Below are 20,347 nucleotides of genomic sequence, written 5' to 3'. Positions count from 1 at the left end.
CAATAAAACTTTCCATGTAAACTGCTAGCCAACTGGTTATGCTAAGTCAATTAAATGCCTCTCAGCATACCCAATTACAACAAAAGCAGAATGTTTCTATTGTAACAGTAACAAGTTAACTGAGGAAATCGTAAAAGAAATTGTGTTTCATTCTGCTTTATGCTGTGAACCGGCTGACCAGGTTGTGTTTTGCTGCTGGGAAGTGGGAAGGAGAACGGCTGCTGCTCTGCGGTGATTTTTGGCTACCTAAGGAGTAGCATTACTGGGTTCAAAACTAAGCATCAGTCCCTGGGAAAGGCAGAAGTGAAATTTGATGTGAGAGATGCTCATAATTTTGAAGAGAAAATTAAAACTGAGTGAGTACCATGTTGAACATCGAGAACATAAGTTCACGATGAGTATAGGAAAGCTTCTTGAGTATGTGATCCTTAAGTGCAGTCATAAAATGTCCTCCAGTAATTCAGTCTCATTTGCCTTGCTGGCTGGTGTTTGAAGTTATTAAATTGATTTTTGTTTTCTTTCCAAATGGTATAGCAATGTATAACAGAGAAGGCTTTAATCTTTTATAAACTCTTCACCCTCTGGCTCTGAAATATTGATTCTGGGAAGGCACCTATTTATCACCATCTGCAATATAGTCTGTAAATTCTATGTCATTTGTACATTTACTCACCATGGTTGTTGTTTCTTGTTCTATAGAAGCATTTTTCAACCACCCTTTCCTGGATCAGATTTCAACAGTTAAAAAGTGTAAGTAGTTTTGGTTTTCCACTTATTTGTGTAAATGATGAATGTTGGGGGCTGGAATGGAGAAATATCTGCCAGATATCACACTAAGTGTCTTGTGAGGCTTTTTCCCAATCTGACTTGTTGTTGTGCTCTATTGCGAGGCTGAGTGTTGAATCCTTTTTTGTATTATGCTAGACTGAAATGTGATACTTATTTACTAGTTCTTTTGACATTTCAGCTGAACTTAAATACCCTTGTGTGCTTAAGAATACGCTGTGCTTATAAGTTGTATAAGGGCTTATGAATGAAAAGCAGTGAGGAAATGAATTTGTTTGAAATTCAGCCTTTCAAAATCTTAGTCCCTGGTTTTGTTTTTTTTTTTTTCTTCCCCCTGGGTTTTCCTCTTCCAGCTTGTCCTGTACCAGTGCCCACATATGCAGGCTCAGTCTCTGGCAGTTCCTGTGGTAGCTCTCCTTCATGCCGTTTTGCTTCTCCTCCAGTAAGTTTTCTATTTTACAGAACAAACTCTGGAAAATATTTTCTGTAATGTTTAGCCAAGAGTTACTGAATTTTAGATCTTTCAATTCTTGAGCGGTATAAACTGATGTGTTTAAGAACACAGAGCAAGGCATACCCCTGCCTTTTCTAGAAGAATGGCATTGACATTTTGGTACTCTCTTGCTCCTTATGTTGTACTTTCTGGGGGTTTTGTTGGTTTTCGTTTTTGTTAAAAAATATATATATATATATATATGTATCAAAAAGTAGAGTAGTAAATCTTTAGATATGCTAATATGGTTTGCAACATAATGAACATTACAGATAATTTTTGAATTGGTCTTTTTGGCCAAGGCCTCTTATACTGATATGAACTGGTGACTTTTATGTGGTATTTGAAAGAGGCGCATCTGTATCATCAGGAATGATTTAATAAATTGCAATTGTGGAAATTCACAGCCTATTTAATATAGAACTGTCTAAATTGACACTACAGGGTTTTCAAATTCAAATACATTTTATATTTCTCAATACTTAAACAAAAAATGGCCTCAGATTTTTTTTTTGGTCAAAGCTAGCGATGATTCTTGCTTTAGAAGCTTCACAGTTAAAAGAGCAGTTCTACATTCTGAATCACTAGATTTACAGTGGGTTTTTTACTTTCTTTTTTCCATCCCCCCTCCAGTCTCTGCCAGACATGCAACATATTCAAGAAGAAAATTTGTCTTCCCCTCCGTTGGGCCCTCCTAACTATCTTCAAGTTTCTAAAGACTCTGCCAGTACCAGTAGCAAGAACTCCTCTTGTGACACAGATGACTTTGTTCTTGTCCCACACAATATCTCTTCAGACCACTCATGTAAGAATCTTCCTTATTTTTACATTTTAAAACAATTTCCAGTTGTAACATACCTTTATATCCTGTTACTCTTTGGCTTTCTTTTCTCTAAATGTGTCTCAATTCACATTGGAACTCATTTCTTTAGTTTGATTACTCTTTGAAGGGAGACTTTGGTATATCTGCATGTCCATCTGGGACATTTCAACCTTCAATTAAGTAGCCAGATATGCCAAAGATATGAGGGTGCTTTAAAGTCGTAGAAAATATTGGGGTTTGGCAGTAGAAGAAAAGAGTGGTAAACAACTGCTGATAAGAAGCCCAAGGATTCTCTTAGGGGAGGCAGGCACGCTGTTACCTTCAGACTAAGTGAACATTTATAGGTGATGCTGTGGGGCTCTAGATAATAAAGAAGTGCAGGTAAAAACATTAAAAAAAACCATTTAAGATGAGAAGTAAGGCATCAGACTAAGCTTATACAGTCACAAGACTTGGATGTAGCATGCTGCCATTTGATGACATCTTCCAAACATGAACTGCCTCTAGGAAGCTAGTCAGCTGATTTCTGTACAATGCCACCAACTCATGGTAAATATTTGGCTAAATTAGTGCCTTGATCTCTGATGGGTTTCTGTTGTTGTTGTTATAAATTTCCCAATGCTGATACCTTGTACTCTTAATGTATTTTATTTCAAAATTATTATGATTGGTATAGCCAAAAAACTCCCAAGAAAAACAAATCACAAAAAACTTTCTAAAGAGCTTCCTTCCCCAGCTAGATTGGTGGTGGTGGTCAGATGTGAGGTATTTTCATACACAGAAGAGTTTATGAAAAACTTATTATGTTCACAGGAATTTGTGAGAAGTGATTATTTCTACAACAGTAATATTGAAGATGTGGGATTTTTTAAGATTCTGCTTCCTGATGTGGGTTTTCAATGTGTTCTTCTGCTTACTGTAGATGATATGCCATTGGGAGCAGCTGGCAGGCGGGCTTCAAGCGAGTTCTTGATGTGTGGAGGGTAGGTGTGCTGAGCTTTATCCAAAAGAAGGCTCATGTTCTAAAATTGATACTGCAGCTGTAGAAGGGATTGCTGGGGTTTGGCAGTGATGGGTTTACATAGCTGTGTGGACTTTCTTAAAGATTAATATGTCAGCTTGAATTTATTTTGAATATGTAAACAGCTTGAATTCAGATAGTTTTGCTGCAGAGTTTCTCTGATGTGAAGACCTGTCTTTTGACTAGTTCTTGTTTTCACAGGCAGTCACCATTAACTATTTCTGGAAGCTCAGGAACTGTACAGAAACCATCCTCAGCCTCTTCTCGAAGTACGGCTTCTGGCACGGCTAACAGGTGTGTGATGTAGGCTTAGTACTTCCTCTCTTTTCAAGAGGTTCTCTGCTACTCTGTGTTGTTTTTTTTTTCGGTTGTGGACGGCTCCTGCAAACTGAGCTGAAATAGAAGCTAGATCTGTGTTTTCCAGGCTCTCTACACTTAATGCATTCTAATGGCTGATGGTTGTGTAGCGAGCTTCTGGCTCTGATGCATCCCTGAAAGATTTCCTTAAGGAAGGAGAGCTTTTTTTTGAGCTGGTTGAAAGCAGAAACTTCAGAGGCATAACTGACTTGTCCTTTTTGGTGTTACAAAGCACAGCACAGTCTTCATTTAGTGAGTCAAGATGCTGAATGATCTAAACATTTTGAGAAGTAGTTGTAAGAGAAGAGGAACTTACCAAGCCCAGACTGCTGTGGATGTGTGTCTCCTGGCTGGATTGTCTTGTGTCTGGTAACTGGGTGTGGCTTCTGGGCAAGTGATTACTGTGAATTTCATGTTTGTGTCTCACAAGATACCAAAGAAGCCACATGAAAGAGCTGAATATGTATTGCAGCTTTTCCATCAGTGGGACTGTTTGTAAGTCCTCTTTCTTCCACATGGTTGTAGGCAAAGTTTTGGCTAGTTTGAAATGGAACTGATAATCATCAGTGGTGCCTGAAATCTTTCCTGTATTGTATTGGAAAATGTAAAGCTTAATCATGCTGTTTAACTACTCATATAATATCTAAACAGAAGGCTTAGATTTGTCATTCGACCAAGTAATGAATTTCATAATGTTTTTAGTACAAATAGAAGATGAGTGGATAAATGGGGAATAAAGCTATTATGTTGGGTGTATTTTTGGCTTATGCTAGTACTGCAGGGCTGTGAGTCAGCGTTATCTGTTTAGAAATGCTTGTCACAAGAAAAGTTTGCTACTTTGTGCTTATCTTTGTGCAGTTTGTGAAATCTGCTGACATGGACTATCAATAAAGCTTTAGTCTTACCTTTTATGTTTAAGGGCAGATAATGGGGATGGTTTGTCTGTAAAGATCCATTTCCTCTGGATTGGCCATGTACAACATATTATAAATACATTGTCATTTCCTTTTTTAAATTGTTTCAGGCATCTCAGTTTTTAGAGTTACAGGTTTTATGAAAAGATGCTAGTTATCTGTACACTACTAAGTTAAGAGCTAAATGGTCATGTGTTTAGGAACAGGTGCCTACTGTTCACACTTTCAGTGTTTGTACTGTAATAGTTTGATGTAATTATTGGTTGAGTAAATTCAGTAACTGGCTGCTTGAGGCATGGTCTCAAGGAAGCAGAGTGTGTGTCTGATATTCTATAAGATGCTGCTTTTGGTTTTTATTTCTGTTTTTTTTATTTCCTGAGAAATGTTCTTTCACAGTATGTGATTTTTTTAAAAATTTTTTTACAAAAGGTTATGACCGATGAAGTGAATTTTTCTGATTAGCTGATCAAACAGAATGAATTGTAGCCATAGTTACCCTGCTTTATGACGAGTAGAAGAAGCTGTAACACTTCTCAGGCTCCAGCCAGAATGGGCAAAATAGGTAGAGGCAGTTCACTCTCCCGTGGTTAACTGCCAATTTTATTCTCTGGATCTCAGAGAAACAAGATTTGCATGCAACTCTGCACACATCTGTACTGCATTTTCTCTAACCGGTAATAAACCACATCAGATTCGAGGATGCCTGACCAGGGCTTAGCTTTGGGCCTGAGCTGGGGAGCCCTGATGGAGGGCCAAGTACTGTACCGTGCCTCTCCACCACGTTAGCACAGCATTGCTGCCTCCAGCGAGCTCACGGCTCACAGAGCTTGCTTGGATACGCCTGCAGGGCTGTGTGAGAGCAGGGGAAGGCATTTTCTGTGCTGAGTACTTTAAAAGTTGAAGTGCCTTCATGGCCTCCTCAGTGTCACTGCCACAGTTTAAATAACATCTGCTTCCCCTCTCCCAGAGGTCAGGCCTAGGGAGCCTCCCTGTGCTACCTCGGTGTGTTGTGTTAGTCCTAGCAGGCTGCCCGCTGCTGTTGTGTGGTTTCCACTTGTGAGACCTTTCCACAGCTGACTTCCAAATGGCTCTGTAGTATCTGGAAACTGGGTAGCAATGAAAGGACAAACTTCTTGTCTTTTGCAAAGGAAGTTCTGTGCATATTAGGAAGTCATATTTCATTCTCAGAGGTAGCAAAGAGAATAGGAGAAACACAATCAGAAACTCAAATTTCTGTTCAGCTGTAGCCATGCAGTGAGTGCTGTAACTGCTTGTTTACTAGAGGTCGTGGTAAAACTTTTTCCACATTTCCTCTAAGAATTTCTAATCTTTCTCTGAAGAGGTAGTTAATAAAGGACCAGATACTAAACTGATTATCTTTCAAAAAGTCCATTCCTTTGAAATCCTTTCCATTGAATTCTGTCTTCCTTTAAAAGTGTTGGTAACTGATTACGTTGCAGTGGTTTGATTCCCTTATCAGATAGTACACTGAGGTAAGCCAGGTCACTGACACTTTGCTTGAACTTGAGTAATGCTAATCTGCAGTTTGAGCCTGTGGATAAATGTTCAGGTGTGTGGTTTTGGTCATCTTGTCAAGGATTGGTTACATAACATGTTTTCCTTTTGCAAGTTCACAGTGTCTCTCTTGGGATATCTCTGACTGTGCTTTAGTGGCTTTTGTACACATTCCAGCCCTGCTGCTGAACTTCCTGTTCTTAGTGCAGTGGGTTTTCCTAGAACGCTATTTTGAAGCGTGGTAAACAGCGGGCTGGTTGGCAGGAAGTTGGAGGAATCTGTAGATCGCTGTGATGCGTGACGAAGGGCTTCAGCTAGTCCTGAGCTCTCGGCTCGATCTGATACGAGCCAGTATAAGAACGGTAGGTAGTAACATACAGTTCCTGACCTTCCTCTGTGAAGTGTTAGAACTAGGTTAGGACAAGCTAAGATCGTAGCACACACAGGGAGTGCAGAAGCAGCTTATTTGCCTGTTTCCTAGATTTTATTGAAATTTCAATAATGGTACAACTCCAAGACAGACCTGTCTACCTATATTCACCTGTCTCCATACCTTCCAACTTCAGGCATTGTCAGCCTTCGGTATCCCCCCGCAGTGAAACAGCACCTATCCCAGTTCCCACTCAGCTACGGAATTACCAGCGCATAGAACAGAACCTCTCCTCTACTGCCAGCCCTGTGTCAAACCCCCACGGATCACCAAGGTGAGTTTGGGTTTTTTAAACTCCTTTTTCTTGGTTCTAGTTTGTGTTTTTACCCTGACAGATGTACATGCTTTCTTGCTGATGTCATTTTTTTTCTGCACAAAAACATACTGAAGAGACATTTTAATGATAACAAATAACAGTCCTTCCTCCACAATCTCAAGACTGTTGGATGGGCACTTGAAATTTTTCACAAAAACAAAATGAGCTTGTTCTTTCACTCATGTGCGACCCAAGAAGGTAAAAAGATGAGCTCTTGCTTTCATAGTCTTCTTTGTGTATTATATGGCATGATATCATGAACTAGAAAGTCAGTACTAAGTTATGTTTTGTTTTCACACACGTAGTAATGAGATGAATGCATTGTTCTGTAGAATATCAAGGAAACCATTTTTGGCATGCTAATTAACCAGCTTGTCTTATTACAAAGCTCTAGTGTGCCAGACTTATTCTCTGCCTTGTGGACTACAGGATCAGGATGGTGAAAGTCAGAGACTCAGATACAGACTACTCAAACAGAAACAAAACCCCTGGTTCCTTGCATTTTTTTTTTTTTCAGGTTCTCTGATTTTACAGTAGTTGCTACAGTTGGAAGTGCCTTTCCCTTAAATAATCTGTTTTCAGTTACCTGACTTGTATACCAGACCCAGCACGAAAACTTCATCATAGTCTTTGTTGACATAAAAATGGGTATTTGCAACAATACATTTCACTTGATTGTAAAATTCAGAATTTGGTGATCAAGTTGTTTGAAGTTTAAGAATCCACGTACTTGGGGGTAGCTTGTAATTTTCTCCAGTTAGCGGATTATTAGGGCGTCAAAAGTTAACAAGTCAGTGTGAACAAAGGGAGTTAAATCTTGCTTGTTTTCAATATGGGAAGCTTAGCTTAAGTTATTAGTTTAATAATCTTCAACGTAATAGCTTTATCTTTAAATACTGGTATTTTCATTAACTGATCATTATACTCCTTCAGGGATTCTGGAGCTTATCTCAGGGAACCAGTTACTGTAGCATGTGTGTAACCATTATTTTCACCTTGCTAGAACTGGAGTTGTGAGACGCTCAAATACTAGCCCAATGGGCTTCATGAAGATGGGCTCCTGTTCTCCAGTACCAGCTGACACTACACAGGGTGTTGGGCGCAGGTTATCCACAGGATCTTCTAGACCATATTCTCCTTCACCACTAGGTAAGCCCACAGATTCTTAGCAATTAGTAAAGGTTTAACTGGAACAGTATTTCAGAACACTAATTCCTGCTTGAAACTATCTTAAACGAAAATCTGCCTAACTAGGTCACATTTGCAGAAATAATTTCTGTTAAATTACAGAAATAAACTAACTAGGTTTTATTTTGCTTTTTACCTTAATTTGTAGGTAAAGTATAAATTCACGTTTTGATTTTGTTTTGCGTAGTTGGAACCATACCTGAGCAGCTTGGGCACTGTTGTTGTGGACAGCTTCAAGGACATGAATCAAGGAGTAGAAACTTCTCAGGTGAGTGACTTTGGACAGTGCAACCAGTACTGTTTTGATAGAGCTTCTACAGCATTTGTGAAGGGGGAGGAGACCCAACACTACATTAGTGTGGGTTAGTAGGAGACACTGGGTAAGTGGTACACTGAGTTTCTGTAGAAATTTAAACCCATTGTGGCTGTATCAAGACATCTTTCCCCATAACTAATTCCTTACACAGTAAGAAAGTGACTGGAGTTTCTTTTTCTCAAGCTGAAAAATCAACTCTGATAATGCCTGTCTTTAAACAGGGATGGAAGTGGATGGATTATAATGAATGGTAGTAACATGCTTCTAGAATATGGTTTTGATAGACCAGCTCTGTCATGCCAGTCCTCAGAAAAGGGAGGAAGAACTGCCAGTGTACAGCACGCAGCACGTTTTCATCATTCCCTTGGGAAGTTCACTGGGATCTGATGTTAGCGTTGCTAAGCGTTCAGTAAGCTTTGCAAGTCATAAATTATTATGGCATGCCAGCAGGAAAAAAAAAAAAAAAAAGATCAGGGAAAAATAGGACTTGAAGATGTTCTGAGACTGTTAAAGATGGAATCGTGCTGTAATGCCGGAAGGGTTGAGCATAATAATATGAAATTCAGCAACATGTTCTTTTGCTCTTTGCATGTTTTGAGTGCATTTTCTTGCTTATCTGAAATACTAGTTATACTTTTTATTTTGGCTTTCTAAGAGGTGATGTTGAAACTGCATTGTGGGTTTTTTCCCTATTTAAACACTTTCCAAAATCGTCTGGAGATGATAGAGCCTTCATTTGTTGGAGCAGCCATGTTTCAAACACCTGGGAATATTTTCATCCATATGAAATAATTTCTGTGATGTGTCTCAAGCATGTTCATAATTGCTATGCCATTGACAGTGTTAACAAAAGACAAGGAAACAGTGAATCCTCAGATTTGAAACAGTCTCTTCTCTTAAAAAACCCAAAGGGTCTGTGAAGAGAATACAAAGTAATGTGTATGATTTTCTTGTTGCATCTTTTCTTTGGATAGAATTCTGTAGGGCTGTTGGTTTAGTGCCTTTTGCCAGTGTCAAACTGACTTGTACTGGTTACATACCACAGCACTGTGTTTATGGCTGAAAGGATTTTAAATGTTTCATTTCTTCATCTGTTTCCTGCATTCTTTTCCTGCTTGACTTCATTTCTTAATTTCAAATGAGTGCAGTGGTATTGCTATTTGTAAAATACCACAAATTGCAGCAAGTCTGTTTCTCAGCATTTAAATGGGTATGGGAAGCTGTCTTTTTGTTCTGGGTGAAGTGAGGTCATCTGTACTGAGATTTTCTAAGGACTGAAGATGTCTGTTGTAATGTAGCTTCTGAACTAATTGAGCTGCTCTTGCTGCCAGTGGCAGCAGAGGACAAACTTCTGACTCAGAAGCCTTTCCTGTGGTGGCAGTGCCACTGGAACCAGTAACCAGTGAGATTCAAGACTGGTTTCTGAAACAACAGGTGAGGACTTTCAATGCTGTGAGACAGACAAGCAAAGGGATTTCAAACTAACAGATTCTTGGCTGGGAAGTTAGTGAGAAATAGACTTGATCCCTCTGATGGAGCTGCAGCCAGAAAGGCAATTCTAAAACATACCATTTAATGGAGTGGAGTGAAATCAAGGTGAAGTGGCTCATTCAAAATCTGCCTAGCAAAAGCATAGGCTTAAGAAGGTTAAAAGATGTGTCTTAACAGCTGGGCACTTTACTGAACAAACTGTAAGAAGTTTTGAGCATACATTTATAAAACGGAGCCTATCTCAGAATTGTCTTGGCCAGCTCTTAAAAATCTTACCTAGTTAGTTTGGTTCATTTTCAGTTTTGACTTTTTTAAACGACTTTCTTTTTTAAAAAAAAAAACCAAAAAACGAGTGAAACTTCAGTGTCAGTTCTTTGAGGTTACAAAGGTAAGCATTTTATCTAGGAAGCTGTGGCCATAAAGCTGAAGTCTTATGTACTGTTTGTAACTTTGCACAGTTCCTCATCATGAGACAAAAAAATACCACAAGGAAGAGACCATTTCATCAAATCTCAGGTTCCTTATTTTGAAAGAGGAAGGGTACCTTTGAGTAGGTGAGATGTCCATAAGCGATATTTCACTGAAGCCCTCTGTTTAAATGGTGTGTATAGATTTTTCTTTAGGAGAAACTTTCCACTCGTACTTAAGTGTGGACTTCCTTTGTACATAGTAAGCTTTTGGAAGAGATTCAGTCTGACAGACTAAAAAGTAAATGACTCCCCAAAATAATGATTTCAGACTGTTCCGTCTGAATAATTTGATTCTTTTTAGTACCTACTTTTCTTGCAGGAACGATGAGATGAGCTGCCTTTTGTGTCTGCAAATGAAGCTATTATGTACAAAACAAATCATTAACATGCAATGTTGCATTCACGCTCTTGTTTGCAAAAATATAATTCCAGTACTTGAGAACCTCTATTCAACCTGGAGTCCTGGCGGCTGCACTTGAAATTTCCGTATTGGTTATGCCATTCCTGCTGTATCCAACCACTTTATTTGTCTCAATGCAGGTTGCCAGAGGTCCTGCAGCTGCCAGTACAGCTGTCGCCCTGAAATCTTGCCTATTTGGCAGCTTGAATGTCCCATCAGTGTAACGTAGCCTTAGTCCAAATAGCCAACAGGCTAAATCCGTTCTCGTGAGTTGATGATCAGACATATCTCACAACGTTTGCACTCCCATCTCCTTTCAGTTTAATGTTGATCTCTGGCATTTTGGGCTTCGTTGATCCATTTACCAAATACTGCAAGTAGCATGTTACTTCACTTTTTTTCTTCCCCACAGGTTCTCCGATACCACCATCTCAGTCTCCACAGTCACTTTTGATGGGAGCAAGGTTGCAGAGTGCTCCTACTCTCACAGATATTTACCAAAACAAGCAGAAACTCAGAAAGCAGCATTCAGACCCCGTATGCCCATCCTATGCAGGGTATGGATACAGTCATTCTCCACAACCAAGCAGGCCAGGTAGCCTGGGAACATCACCAACCAAACATATGGGATCGTCACCTAGGAGTTCAGACTGGCTCTTCAAAACTCCCTTACCAACGATCATTGGCTCTCCTACTAAGGTTTGTTAAGTTTGCCACTGTCAGTAAAACAGGAAGTGGTAACACACTGCCCGAAACCATTCCCAAGAATATTTTGAGGTTCTGACTTTGGTTTTTGTATGTTCTTGGTCTTGATTCTTAAAGGCAACAGCTCCTTTCAAAATACCTAAAACTCAAGCATCCTCGAACTTGCTGGCCCTGGCTAATCGCCAGGGCTTGGTGGATACCCCGCTGCAGCCTAAAGACATCAGTGACCCAAGGGATTTCACACACTTCCACTCACCCCAAGGAGGTGAAAAGCAGGCAGGAGAACAGCACAGCAAAACTACATTCGGCAGGTAGGCACTGTAGTGCATAAAACCTGTAAAGTTGGGTGGGTGACTTGGCAGAAGTATGTACTTGCACACAGCAACTTAGAGGGGAAAAGCATGCAAAAAGCGAGGTGTGAGGAGATGCTGAGGTTTGGTGTGTACAACTGAAACATTTTGTACTGTGTATAAATATAGCACGGACTTCCTGGAGTGCTTTGTCTTGCTCTCTAGTTCCCTTTTGTTTTGATTATCTGAATATGGAACTTCATTGCCTCTGTGAAGGCTGTTCAGTTTTTGTTTGAAAATCTATATGACAAAATTTGCAATATAATTTTTTAAAAGAAAAAGATCTCTTTATGGTTAACTCTGTTTTAGTAGGTCCATGACGAGCACTGAGGTTTCAAGTCTTTCTGTACTTTTGTTGAAGAATTCTCTATGATAAATACCAGCAATCTGAAAGTCATCCTTAGTTGCAGGTTAGATAGGAAGATCTTATTAAAGAACTTTGTTGTGAATTCATATGTATTTCTGTCTAGGTCTGTTAGTACTGGGAAGCTATCGGATCAGCAGGTGAAGACTACCCTTGGTGGCCAGTTATACCAAGGCAGTACAGACAGCCTCAACACGGAGCGACCGATGGATACAGGTAAGGAGCAGACCCGTACATCTAAGCTGTCTTTATGTGCAGGGTTGTTTATGAAGCACCAACTAGATACAGTTCTGCTTCCAACTTTGATAATTGGTTCTGACAATTTTCAGCCTCGGCACAGAAGGGTTTTTTTAATCTTTAAGGGGATATGTTCCATTTCTTTAGCGTAGCTTTATATAACTGAGACGGGAAAATATCTATTTCTGTGCTAAACACAGAAATATCTCAACTGCCTATACTGGCTAGAGGGGGGTTTATTTTTTTATTTGGTTTTATTTTCATTTTTAATACAATATTTGTGGCTGTTTCATTTCCTAATTCCATTTCATTTTCATATGAAAGCCAGTTTATGTAATTCTGATTCTGGGTCTTTTTTTTTTTTTTCCCCCTCCTCCCTCCCCCAGCTTATCCCATGCCACAAGTGGCCACCAGAACTTCTTGCCTCATTTATGAGTAGATGGAGGGAGTTCTGCAGATAGGGCTGGTCTTTAGCCTCCAAACCTGTCATGGGCTGCCTTTGAATATTTCTGTTGTATCGTTTGCTGCAGGACTGGTGGTGTCCTCAGGCTCTTGGAGGGAGCCTCTGTTGCTATTTTCTAGGCAAGAGTAAAGCGGGGAGAGAGATTAAAAGTAAAAAGATATGTGTAGACTGCATCTTGACTCTTTCTGTGTTTTGCCAAGGCACTCGGCTTGTTTTATTTGCTGTCAGAACTTCTAACTAGTCCAAGTCTTGGATCTACATCAAAGCACGTTGTATTGCAGTGCTCCAATTTGCTGCATGTAATTACTTACTGGTATGATTATATGTAATAGGGACTAACTTGCTGAAATTTTCTCTTCCAGCTCCAGCAGGGGCCTATGGAATTGCAGTGGCACCTCCTTCCATGGGAGGCGGGGTGAGTTCTCGGGCTGTCATGTTTACTGTTGGGTCCCCTCCAAGCAGTGCCACCCCTCCTACCTGCACCCATATGGTCCTCAGAACAAGAACCACCTCAGGTAAGACTTTCCTGACAGCTGTGGACCGTTCTCAGATGCAGTATTTAGGCTTGCCCTCTTCTTGGGCCAGTAATCTGATTACTGCCTTGCCCCGCAGATCCTCGAGGCTATACAGTAAAAGTTCTCTGTAGAGATTAATGTCAGACATCATCTGCCTTTTCTCTCCTAAAGAGAGGGCCAGAGGCATGGATTTACAGTACAGCAGTGTGTAACCTCCTGTGTATGCAGCTTTACTCCACCCCAGGGAGTGTAATAGACCTCTATGACAAAGGTGGAGAGGAAAAGTTAGACTTCTGATTCTGCATTTTTGCCTGCTGCTGTGCATTGTACCAGAAACAACACACAAGGGGTGCAAGCTGGCTGCAGTTCAGCATGTGTTGGCTGTGTTGCCCGAGAGCAAAGATCTCAAGGCCTTCCTCTGCTCGGGATGAGCAGGAGTCTGCAGCAGTGTGCTTTTGTGAACTGTAGCACAACCTTTGGTCTGTACTGTTGGACTCTCTGCCTTGAAATCCTTGTCAGTCGTTTCCTAGAATCTGTGTTACAAATCGTCACTGTTCCTTTCGGTGTAGCCTTTGCATTCTCTACAGAGTGATGCAAGGAACAATGAGGAGAGCCTCCCAAGAGTGAATCTGTGATGACTACTGATTTGTCATTTGCTGTCATCCGCAGCCCCAGCACTGCAAGATGGAACAACCTCTTAGACTGAATGTGTGTGTTGTTTTTCTTGTAGTTGGATCAAACAGTTCTGGAGGCTCTCTCTGCTCTACTAGTGGCCGTGTATATATGGGCTCTCCTCCTGGTATTTATATGGGTTCTTCTCCGCCGGGAGCTGAGGCAGCTCCGAGTCTGAAGTACATGCCTTATGGTACTTCGCCTCCCAGCTTAGAGGGCTTTATCACTTTTGAAGCTCCCGAATTGCCTGAGGAAACTTTAATGGAGGTATAGAAAAAATAATTTAATGTTTTATGACGTATAATGCTGCTAAAACAGAGACATGATAAAAACAGGACTGCTCAGTGCACTTTGTAGTTTCCTCTTCACTATCTCACATACTCCTTTTTAAGATTTTGAAAATATTCCTGTATCAATCGTGGCAGATTTCTCTTTGGTAATTATTCTTGGCATTTCGTGTATGTGAATAGGTAACCAAAGGAACATATGACTGCTTTTGTTCACCAGAGCCTTCCAAAGAGGCCTCTGTTTTAATGCCAAGTCTCTGGACGTGGGTGCTGACAGTAGCAATATCCCTCTGGGCATTGTTTTTTAACTGCTTCTTCACAGTCAGCGGATGACATTAAATCCTACTTGTGGGAAGACTGTCCTATATTTTTTTAAATGTGTGGAGGAGTGACACTTTAAAGACACAAATCGGGGTGGTCTTTCGCCAGAATGCTATCCTTGGACTGTAAATTTCTCAAGACAGATTGCTGTTCTGTTTTCTCATTCACATCTTGCTGGAAGGTGTTTGGATCCCTATTGAATCTATATATTATAATGCGAATGTTTGACAGGGCACTGTATTCTTCCCACAGACAGAGTTTAAAATGTATTTAGACCTGCATTACTAATGAAAAGATTATAAATACTGCTAAGATGTATTTGATTAGTTTTGAAGGCTAACTTTTTTTCTGAGTGGAAACTATGCGTGTAGTATCTGGTTTAGTCCTGAAGAAGCAGCAAGTTGTTAGCTCCAATTGAAGTTGTTCAGTTTAAACTGTAAATTTTGGCAACAGCCACCTTTTAACACAATGTAATTCTAGATCTAAGTGTATATTAGACTGAAGCAGAGAAGTATGAAGCTTTAGATCAGTTCTGTTCTGGGTATCAGGTCTGTTCTATAATAAAAGCCAAATGTTCCTCCTGGCTTCTCGTACAAGTGCCAAGCATACTTTTGAGTTGCTGATAATATAATAACAAGTAATATGTCCCACTCGTGATTCCTTGAGTTGCTCGGGTTTCAACAAACATAGCACTCCATGTCCCAATTCATTTAGCTTTGTTGAAAAACTCTTTAAGTATAAGCTACAGTATCTTGAAATTAATAACAGAGTTCAAGTTAGTATCTGTGATCTGTTTGGACCCATTTGGTTTTGTAGTCCCTAGTGCTGGCTCTACTACAATGGGATTTCTGCATAGAATTGACATATCATCAAATCTTTAAATGATTAGCAAGAGATTTAAGTGTAGTTGTTTGCCTTATGGCTTATTAAATTGTTGTCGTCCTTCCTTCTGACAGAGAGAACATACAGATACACTGCGTCATCTAAACATGATGCTGACATTTACAGAATGTGTTCTGGATCTGACAGCAGTACGAGGAGGAAACCCAGACCTGTGTACTTCTGCAGTATCACTGTACCAAATCCAAGAGAGCATAGTTGTTGATCAGATCAGCCAGCTAAGCAAAGAATGGGGGTAAGTATGTGGTCAAATAGTATCAAGAGAATTAGTGAATACTGAATACATTAAAAATGTATTCAAACTATGCCCTTTTTGTTGGGAGTGATTGTTTTACTGTATAGAATCTTTCATAGGAATAAGTATTTAATAGCTGAAGGCAGCTCAGAAAGAGCAGAGATAGAGACACATTTGCTAGCAGACAAATAAAAAGACTGTTTCCCTGTCTGCCATGTAAGTTGGGGAAAGTGGTGAGGAGTTCAGGCTGTAGGTCCAGCAGTGCACTTCTAAGCTGGGAAATTTCTGTTCCAGCTTCTGTCAGATCTGAGCCCTCATCTGTTCCTGTTGATCAGGCTGAAACAGCACTGAGGTGGAGGCTGGGAAGGGGGAAGGGAGTGTCCAAATTTAACCTTTTTTCAGCAGAACCAAATTTAACCTTTTTTCAGCAGAACCAATCAGCCCTAATAGAAAATCAAAAGCAAAGAGAAATATGAGAAATCTGGAGTGGTAGGAAAGGGCAGTTCCACTTCCTACCTGCTTCCTGAAAAAAAAAAACAAACACACACACATACACACCACCCACCACCCCCCAAAAAAAAACACCAAAACCCCCTGCAAGGTGTTTGCTTTCCACCACCGAGGATTCCAGAGTCATAGGAAATGACGCTGTGAGAAAAATACACCCAGTCGCTTGTGGTAAGACATTGACCCCGGGCATTTAGTCCCCACAAATAAGTGTTCCTTTTTAAAATGTCTACATTAAAGCAGTTCGTATTTGCTGCTGCAGCTACTAGATGAGCAGATGTACTCTCAACTCGTGACAGAGTGTTTGTGAAGGGAAGGGAGGGGTGGAGTTGCATTTTAAACATCTGTCTTCCTTTGCTGCTGCTGCTGGGTCCTATGTGATTAAAAAGTGGTGTCTGCCCGTGGCTTGACTGTGTTCAAGAAAGGTGTTTTGATTCATAATTACTTTTTTTTCTTCTCCCTGCTCCCTAGACAAGTAGAGCAGCTGGTGTTGTATATGAAAGCTGCCCAGTTACTAGCGTCTTCTCTGCATCTTGCCAAAGCACAGGTCAAGTCGGGGAAGCTGAACCCGTCCACTGCTGTTAAGCAAGGTACATGCAACATAATCTTTGCTTTGCTTGTGAATTTTCTTTGTTGATACATCAGTCAAAAAGCTTAAGTTGCAATATTTGTTTTCTTCTGTATATGAGAATTGTAGATCTGTACAATTGCACAATTCTGATAGTAAACAAAGATACAGCTGCAAACTGTTAAGAAATGGGCGGTTATTAACTTGAAATGGAAATTATTTGATGCATAATTCATAGAAGTGGCCAAGTAAATAAATATTAGAAGCAGAAGTTTAAAGAGATTGACTTTGCTAGTGCTGGGAAAAGCTGAACTTAGGCTATGTTGTTGGTTGGGTTTGTTGGCTTGGTTTTTTTTTTAATTTCTTGCTTTTCTTCCAGTTGTGAAAAGCCTCAATGAGAGATACAAATTCTGTATTGGCATGTGCAAGAAATTGACAGAAAAGCTGAATCGATTCTTTTCAGACAAGCAAAGGTTCATTGATGAAATCAACAGTGTAACTGCAGAGAAACTCATCTACAGCTGTGCTGTAGAAATGGTAGGTCACTCCTTTTACCTCACTGATAGGACATTGGGACAAATTGCTTCCTTCTCTCACCTACCTCTTCTATGTAACCAGAAAATAGAATGTATGTTTCTAGAATTCTGTCCATGGCAGTTTTTGTTAGTCTTTCACTCTCTTTCCTGTCCTGCCTTAACTGTGGCTAAAGTTCCTGGCAGATACTGTTCCTCAGGGACATTTCCCCTACATTAGCACATTTGGTGCATAAACATCAAGAACGAACTCTGAAGTCACACAACCCTGTGTGCTGAAGTTTCATCCACTAAAGCTTATTAAAGCATTGAAGCAACAGAAGTAGCTTCATCAATCTACCAAGTCAATTTGAAGATCAGTCTGTCCATACAAAGCAAAGCAGGAGCAAACGTGGAAGCTTTTTCATGTAATTGATCAAATCTTTATCTGCTGTGGTGCAGATGCAGTAACCATACAGGAAACTTAACTACTTTTTTGATGAAGTGGAAGTCTTTTAAATATAGGTGTCACACAAAAGCTACCAGCAATAATGGTGTAGTCATGCACAATTAATTTGTCGTCTTTACAAGAGAATGTAGGTGTAAGAACAAGCAGATTTATTCATATGTTGTTGTGACACGTGTAAACACAAAAGATCAAAAAGTGCTTTTATAGCTTATATGTGCAGAATATCCTTAATTAATACAACACAGGTGCTATATTCTCTCAGACTTCGGTTTGGTTGTTTCACAGTTATAAAAATGGATCAGCTAAATTAAGGCTCAAAAATAGTTTCTTAATGACACTTTTATACCATTCATTTTTAATTTTTCAATTCATTATTTGCCTAATGAAGTTTATGTAACTGAATCTTCCCAAATGACTCCAGGTTCAGTCGGCAGCTCTGGATGAGATGTTTCAGCAAACCGAAGATATTACATATCGATACCATAAAGCAGCCTTGCTGCTGGAAGGACTGACTAAAATACTGCAAGACCCTGCAGATATAGAAAATGTACACAAGTGTAAGTTTACGTTGAATAATGAAAATCTGGAAAAATTACATGGAATTAATGCATCGTAAAATAACACTGACATCATTACCTATTTTCTACCTCTCTCTGCAGATAAATCTAGCATTGAGCGAAGGCTTTCTGCACTTTGCTATAGCACAGTGGCTGTATATGAGCAGTAGGGATATCCCGAGGACCAGATGGTGTGAACATAAGGGACCACATCAGTGATACTGCACTTTTTTCACTACAGCTTAATTGTTGTCCTTGTTCTGCCCCGTGTGGAAGATGATTCTTAACAGTTCTGTGGTGACTACCAAAGAAACAGCAGCATATTCAAAGAGGAGAAATTCCAAAAGTACACTTGCCTTACTGATCCAGCAGCTCCTTTTTCTTCCTAGCAACAGAATTTAAAAGAATCTCTCTTCACATTTCAAACTGATCCTTGTACATGTGCTTTGAACTTGGATGATCGGGGTTTGGGTTTTATTTTTTCCCCTCACGAGGTTTATAAAGAGTGGATCCTTCTGCATCAGGTACAAAAAGACATTTCGCTCAGAAGATTCCCTCAAAAGTTTGTGAAAAATATTTTTAAGTTGCCAGTAAAATGTGGCGGAGTGAATTCGGGAAACCCTGAACATGTGCAAGTGCTGTTTGAAGCTCTCGGGGCTAAGCTGGCTTGTGTTGGAGCTCACATGTTGTAAACAGGGCTCAGCTTGTCTTAAGGGATGGCGAGAAGGCGCCTTTTACACGGGGGAAAGGTGGTGAGGGAAGAAATTGCTCTCCATCTGTGCGAAATCCCCAGTGGGCTTTCAGCTGATGTGGATACAGTTTGATGATCTTCTTCCAAAATATTTTGTTTTGCACTAATTTACTAAAGCAACTGTATATTCATTTTTGAAGAACTATATAAAAACAAATTAGAGAAAGAAGGCACAATGGACTTGGCTGAATTTCATTTCAGTGTACATAAAATTCTTTTCAGAATTTCAAAAATGTAGCTTCTAGAAGACTTTCAAACAAACTGTAAAAACTTGTATTCATGTGAACCTTTCCATTTTATACCTATTTGTCTAATACTTGAGTAACTACTGCTCTGGACTTTCTCAGTAATAGCAATGTTGAGTTCCTGATTGTTTGCTTTTTATAGAGATTTGGTTGCATCTTTTGTTGTGCATGCGATATGTGCATTAATGCCTGCAGTCTCTAGGGGTGTAATGACAGTTCTCTGTAGTTTGTTTCTTGGGCAGTATTACAATAAATACTGTAAACTGAAAGGTTCTGTGAGGAACCATGCAAAACCAGAAAATAATGTTGGGGTTTGTGATGCTGATAAATTGATGTAGAATATCTACATACAGCGTGTGAAAGATAGGGATTATTTTGTGTGCATTTTGGGGGAGAGGTGGGAAGCTTCATTTAGCCTTATAGGCATTATCATTTCAAGCATCCCATGAGACCATCAGGACAGCGATTTGCAGAGTATTTAGGCAGATCAGCTTCTCTGGAAATGGTTCCTGTACTTTATTTTTGGGACTTTTTTTTGTTACTCAACTGCTTGAATACTTGAATAAACCATTCTCCAGGACAAAATCATTTTAATCCTCTTAAACACAGTGGTCTGAACTATTTGACAAAGTTGTACAGGGCTTACACATCAAAATATTATTTCAGTGTTCGGATAACCATGTGTTTCCTTTACTTTGACAGAGTAATGTACTTTTTACCTTATTTATCTGTATGAAATTCCAACAGTTAATTTGAAAGTGTTTGTTTATATAATGTTTGTATTTTTAGGTCTTTAATACGGTGTTTCTACCTCTCCTTTGTAATTGCATGCGTTATTCTTGAAAACTAGGTAATAACTCACTGAACTGTTGCGTAATAGCCTTTTTATTATGGCCTGTATAAATGTATATTAAGGTAAAAATAAATACTGACACTAGAAGTGTTTCTATGGTAAAACCAGGTTTCTGTGTCTCTGTAATCAAAGGCCAATGGTGTTAACTTCAAAGAAAAAACCCCAGTCTGTACTTGGCCACTTAAACCAGTTGCTGAATGTTCCCCTCAGCAGTTGGACATGCCACGGGGGCAGGTTGGGGCAACCTGAGTGCCTTATCTCTGGCACAGTGTGTCCTGGAGTTTGTTCTCCCTTGCTTTAGGGAAACAATTCACCC

General features: G+C 39.8%; 1 protein-coding gene across 1 annotated transcript in view; it reads left to right on the top strand.

Annotated features, from left to right (window-relative positions):
- Positions 1-20,137, top strand: part of ULK2 (unc-51 like autophagy activating kinase 2) — a 43,257-nt gene extending 23,120 nt beyond the window's left edge. The window contains exons 11-28 of the mRNA XM_026861822.1: positions 700-750; positions 1,140-1,228; positions 1,913-2,084; positions 3,025-3,085; positions 3,325-3,417; positions 6,476-6,613; positions 7,659-7,804; positions 8,031-8,111; positions 10,933-11,219; positions 11,343-11,536; positions 12,046-12,155; positions 13,002-13,154; positions 13,885-14,093; positions 15,391-15,569; positions 16,548-16,666; positions 17,024-17,181; positions 18,047-18,182; positions 18,285-20,137. Coding sequence (XP_026717623.1) covers positions 700-750; positions 1,140-1,228; positions 1,913-2,084; positions 3,025-3,085; positions 3,325-3,417; positions 6,476-6,613; positions 7,659-7,804; positions 8,031-8,111; positions 10,933-11,219; positions 11,343-11,536; positions 12,046-12,155; positions 13,002-13,154; positions 13,885-14,093; positions 15,391-15,569; positions 16,548-16,666; positions 17,024-17,181; positions 18,047-18,182; positions 18,285-18,352 — 2,444 coding nt within the window. The 3' untranslated portion in view covers positions 18,353-20,137. The remainder of the gene's footprint in view (positions 1-699; positions 751-1,139; positions 1,229-1,912; positions 2,085-3,024; positions 3,086-3,324; positions 3,418-6,475; positions 6,614-7,658; positions 7,805-8,030; positions 8,112-10,932; positions 11,220-11,342; positions 11,537-12,045; positions 12,156-13,001; positions 13,155-13,884; positions 14,094-15,390; positions 15,570-16,547; positions 16,667-17,023; positions 17,182-18,046; positions 18,183-18,284) is intronic.
- Positions 20,138-20,347: the final 210 nt, after the last annotated feature.

The sequence above is a fragment of the Athene cunicularia genome, assembly GCF_003259725.1.
Source record: "Athene cunicularia isolate RWA chromosome 19 unlocalized genomic scaffold, athCun1 chr19_part1, whole genome shotgun sequence".
Taxonomy (NCBI): domain Eukaryota; kingdom Metazoa; phylum Chordata; class Aves; order Strigiformes; family Strigidae; genus Athene; species Athene cunicularia.
Note: the sequence above shows the minus strand (reverse complement) of the source record. Positions and strands in the feature narration are given on the sequence as shown.